Genomic DNA, 5,000 nt, shown 5'->3' on the forward strand with positions numbered 1-5,000 from the left:
TCTTAAAATTCATTATTATTATTATTATTGTTATTATTATTATTATTATCATTATTGTTGTTGTTGATATGCGTTTTTCATTTTTGTATGTAATAACTAACAATGGTTGAGTCCTTCACGGGAACAAATGAGCTCAACAATTGACCTGTTCCCAACTGTGTGGCTTCACAATTATATAGCTCAGTTGATAGACATTGCACCAGCATCTCGGAGGTCATAGGTTCGAATCCCGGTGGAGTCACCTGAATTTTTCAGGTGTCTGCTGTAAGAAACAGTGGCGTAAGTTGTCCAGATGATTGCGAGGATCATTTCTCCATTTCGTCAATACTGCATATAACAATGTTATTATTTACATTTTAATTCTGTTAAGGGCCACCCGATGCACCGACCATTACGACACAGGATAAAGACATTCAGGTTGAATCATTGTGGGTAAAATGGACTCCACCAATTGATAATGGAGGGAGTAATATCACAGGATATCGTGTAATAGTTCTCCAGGATGGAAAAGTGATAATAAATAAAACCACAACCTCTGACAAGCTTCAGTACTTCGTGGATAAAGGTTTGACCAAAAGCACGAACTATACTTTGAGGGTGTATGCCCTAAATAAGGTTTTTGAAGGAATGCCAGATGAAAAGAACTTGATGACTAAGTATCAAGGTGAGAAATATTGTCTTACATTAGTGATACTGCATTAAGATACAGTGTGTGTTTTGATTGAATTTTAGTTTTTAGATATATAAGCTACAGTGCTTTGGTGGAGTTGGGATAATGGTTTCTCTACTATTTCTGTTTGCAAAGTTGCTGTATCAATGACAGTTACAATGACAAATCATAGATGTCATAAAGGAAAATTGCTGACTTTAAAACGACTTGTCAATTACATGTATGGGACCATTTTATTGCTGCTTTTATCTAGTACCAGTAAGACGTGATAGATTTTCTGTTGTTTCCTAAAGAAGCAGAAACCGTTAGCAATAACAAGGGATTGTACAGCTAACTTAAATCTCATGAGATAATCAACTGTTCAGGTAACTGTGCATTTGGGTTGATGTGGAGAAATCAGCATTTACATACTACACAGGAGACTCAGACCTTCAAGCACAATGTTTGTCATGGGATGAATGCTTTTATCACCATGTTTGATTTTTAGGTGCTCCAGCTACTGCTGAAATTATAGATTTGCCAGCTGTAACAAAAAGCAAGAAAGTGACAATAAAATGGAATGAGCCACAGAACAATGGAGCATCCATAACTCTGTACACAGTGTACCAACGAGATGTAAAAAAGGGTGATATAAAAGGGGAATCGATCAAAATACGGGTAATTAAGGACATATCAAGGCGTCAAGTGGTTGTTTCATTGGAGAAAAACAAGGTGTATGAGTTTGTGGTTACCGCCAAGAATAGTTTCGGTGAAAGTTTGCGAGAAGGACAAAACATCAGACAACTTAATGTTTCAGGAGGTACGCAGAACTTCTATACTGATTTTTCCATAAGGAGTTGCACGTCTTCCAATTTTGTCGTGATACAATGTACTTTAAAGCACTTTGCCAGTTTTCTTAGCTCTTTTTTCTTAGTTTTTAATTTTTTTTATTATATATATTTTCATTTCTTTCTTTCCCATGGGTGGGCACCTTGGATGGGTCTGAGCGTCCCATTTGCACTTTTCCATTTTGGGCATCCATTTTTACTTTCCTTATTCCATTTTAGTGTGTATTACCCAATAGAGTTTGAAATAAGTAAATTAACATAAAAGGTTTGAAAATGATAAAGAGGTTTCTAGAGGTCAGAGGGGAAGCACAGGGAAGAAGGTTGGATCTTGATTTTTTGACTCATAAAAATGCGTCCTTTGCGCTGTGTTGTATATGTATAATTTTCTGCGTGGGAGGTTTTGTTGCTTATATTGTTCTTAAAACCCAACCAGGCAACCACAGCATAGTACGTTTTTGTGCATAATAAAAGAGCGTGCTTTTATGTATTTTAATTTTCATAGATATTCCGGAGCCTCTGAAAAATATAAAAGTCGAGCGAAAAGATGACAGTGTAACCCTCAGTTGGTTTGAACCAGAAAATAACGGAGCAGCCATTATTAGGTACTCCATCTACACAAGAATTGGTAGTGATGTAGAGTGGAAAAAAATTGCAAACTTAAAAGTAGAGGAGGGTTTCAAGCTTGAATACACTCTTACATTAGAGAGAGGCAAAAACTATGAATTGATGGTGACTGCAACCAACGAATTTGGTGAGAGTGCTATGAATGAAGACAACATTCAGACAGTTGACGTACCCAAACTAGGTGAGCAAAGGGTTGAATCATCAAAAATAATTGAAGGGTCTCACATTCATTGTATTGTCCTAACAATAATGAAAGATCATTATACCTGTAGATGTAATTTACCAGTCTTTCTGAGTCATTGTGGCATATGTAGGAATTTGGGACTCATATATTACATGTATGTGACGCATATATGTAACATATACTTTGCGGAGGTACATGTGAAACGATCGGTGATCTTAACAGATCGCTTAGATCCTAATATCTTAACACTAGCAAAATATCGGCATCTAAGCGATCTGTAAAGATCACCGCTCATTTCACATGTACCTCCACAAATGTCATTGATTGCATAAGCTGTACGTTTTACAATCAATTATACAGTGGCGATACAGGTAGACGTCTAGGTGACCGATTCCGCGAACACCTCCGCGATGATGAGAAGAATGATAAGGATGCATCTAAGCCAGTCGCTCGTCATTTTAACCTCCCTAATCACTCCAAACAACACATGGCTATATCCAGTCTTTCCCTACATCAAGGTACGACTGAAAGGCACAAGAACCTGGAACAAAAATTCATCTTCCAAATCGGCACCCTTAATCCCCATGGTATTAACGAACCCTTTTCTTTAACTAATATATTCCTATTTTATTTACGTTGCTATGTTACCACCAGTAGCGTAGCTCCTACTCCACTATAAAACTACACAAAACCCATAATTCCTCGATTCGCTCTGACGAGGGCTAAAGCTCGAAACGTCAGCTTTTAGAATCCCTGTACGGTGGTCAATTTACATTATCAACCCCGTTGATAAAGCTGAATCCGATAATGGCCGGTGACCCTGATGGCATTAACAACTGGCTCCTCTGGGAATATGCTGACTTTCTAACTTCCCCGGTCTGTGATATTTTAAACTCATCATTCCCCGAGCAGAAGCTCCCTCGGTCGTAAAAGGATGCTGACGTTTCACCGCTGATGAAAGTAAAACCTGTGACCATCGTCACCAACCATATCCGACCCATCTCCCTATCTCTGGCTCTGTCCAAGTTAGCAGAGGAGTTCAAAGTTAGCAAATATATGGGCCCTGCGGTCTTGGCGCTGATTGATCCTAACCAATTCGGCGCAATTCCAAAATCTTCAACTCTTCGTACTCTCTTCTCAATGATGCACACTTGGGCACAGGCCACGGACGGGACTGGTTCTTCGGTGCATGTTGTGCTCTTGGATTACAGGAAGGCTTTTGACCTTGTGGATCAAAGTACTCTGGCTGCCAACATTCTCGGGTTGCGCATTCCTAGCGGGGTTGCTCGCTGGGTCTGTGACTTCCTTTTGGACAGGCGGCAGCGAGTAAAGCTTTCAAGTTACTGTTTCTCGGAATGGATGGCCGTTCCATCTGGAGTGCCTCAAGGTACCAACTGGCACCCTTGCTCTTCATCCTGATGATCAATGATCTCTACACACCTGGCTCCAAGGCATGGAAATATGTTGGTGATACTACACCAGCTGAGTTGGTTCCAAGGGGAAGACAAAGTGTAATGCAAGTCGCTGTTACAGCTGTGGAGCAATAATGGGCTAGCACTAACAAGCTTCAGCTGAACCCAGATAAGTGTAAAGAACTGCTGATTTCCCTTAAAAGAACGCAACACCAGTTTGATACGGTCAACCTGAACTTGTTTGTTTGTAAGCGCCAGGCGCTATCCCCGTGTGGGGCCTGGATCTAGTTGAATAAAGAGAGATTGTGTTAACACATGGAAGTACTGTAGTTTTTTAACTTTGAACCGGGCATTTCGAACAAAATTTCTTGCACCCTAGAATATCCACAGTGGTTCTTTGAGCTCCGGATGCGTGAGAATCAGATCAGTGATTAGATTATACAGCCGCAGAATCAAAGCATGGCGGAGAAATCGGCGAAATCGCATGTGGAAGTGTTAGATGTGGAAAAGCGAGGTGGAATCGTTACATGTGAAAGGAAACTGCCGCGTTATTTGAGCGATTACACCGAAGTTCCCGGTCAAAACAAGCTCCAGACAATCAAGAATAGAAGAAAAACGATGCAAGAGAATATGACGTGGAAGATAAATATTATAAAGGAGCACCTAAAGGTACGGAAAGACCGTAACTTAATTGAGCTTGCATGTACTCAACTCAATCGAGCGTGGAAACAATTGATCGAAAATCACCGAGAATTTCAAGCTTTGTGTGATGACGATGAGGAACTGATTTGTGGAACCGTTGATTATGGTGAAGTCAAATCACACGCTGGTTAAATGGTCTCAAAAGCTCCTAAGGTTCGGACGGAAGGAACCGACAACTATTCAATCACCAGCTTTGGCCGACCGAGCAAGAAAGGTAGCAGCAAAACGGCTTCACCTGTCTCGCGAACGTGCAAGAGCAGCGGCTATAGCTAGGAAAGCTAATCTAGCTTAACTGAAAGTAAAGCAGCTGAAAGAGAAAGGTCAATTGGAAGCTAAGATCGCAGCACAGAAAGCTCAACTTGAAGCAGAGCTAGCAATTCAGGAAGCTGAACACTAGGCAGGTAGGAAGGAAATTGAGGCATTGCTATTGAAAGAAGACCAAGATGAATTTAATTTGTCTGATCGTATGAACGATTTCGAAGATAACTCTTTAGGAGGGGACAAGATAGAGACGGAGACAACGCCCCCAGTCAAACAAGATAACCCTATAAATGATATCGAGGACTCTAAGCAGAAAGTTA

The 5,000-nt window shown here is 40.5% G+C and overlaps 2 protein-coding genes across 2 annotated transcripts in view; both read left to right on the forward strand.

The window, feature by feature from the left end:
* LOC138030422 (protein kinase C-binding protein NELL2-like) overlaps positions 1-5,000 on the forward strand; it is a 164,392-nt gene that overhangs the window by 121,367 nt on the left and 38,025 nt on the right. The window lies entirely within an intron of this gene.
* LOC138029756 (fibroblast growth factor receptor 3-like) overlaps positions 555-5,000 on the forward strand; it is a 20,777-nt gene continuing 16,331 nt past the window's right edge. Inside the window, exons 1-3 of the mRNA XM_068877572.1 lie at positions 555-664; positions 1,158-1,469; positions 2,000-2,302. Of these exons, the coding sequence (XP_068733673.1) occupies positions 628-664; positions 1,158-1,469; positions 2,000-2,302 (652 nt within the window). The 5' untranslated portion in view covers positions 555-627. The remainder of the gene's footprint in view (positions 665-1,157; positions 1,470-1,999; positions 2,303-5,000) is intronic.

The sequence above is a fragment of the Montipora capricornis genome, chromosome 13, assembly GCF_036669925.1.
Source record: "Montipora capricornis isolate CH-2021 chromosome 13, ASM3666992v2, whole genome shotgun sequence".
Taxonomy (NCBI): Eukaryota; Metazoa; Cnidaria; class Anthozoa; order Scleractinia; family Acroporidae; genus Montipora; species Montipora capricornis.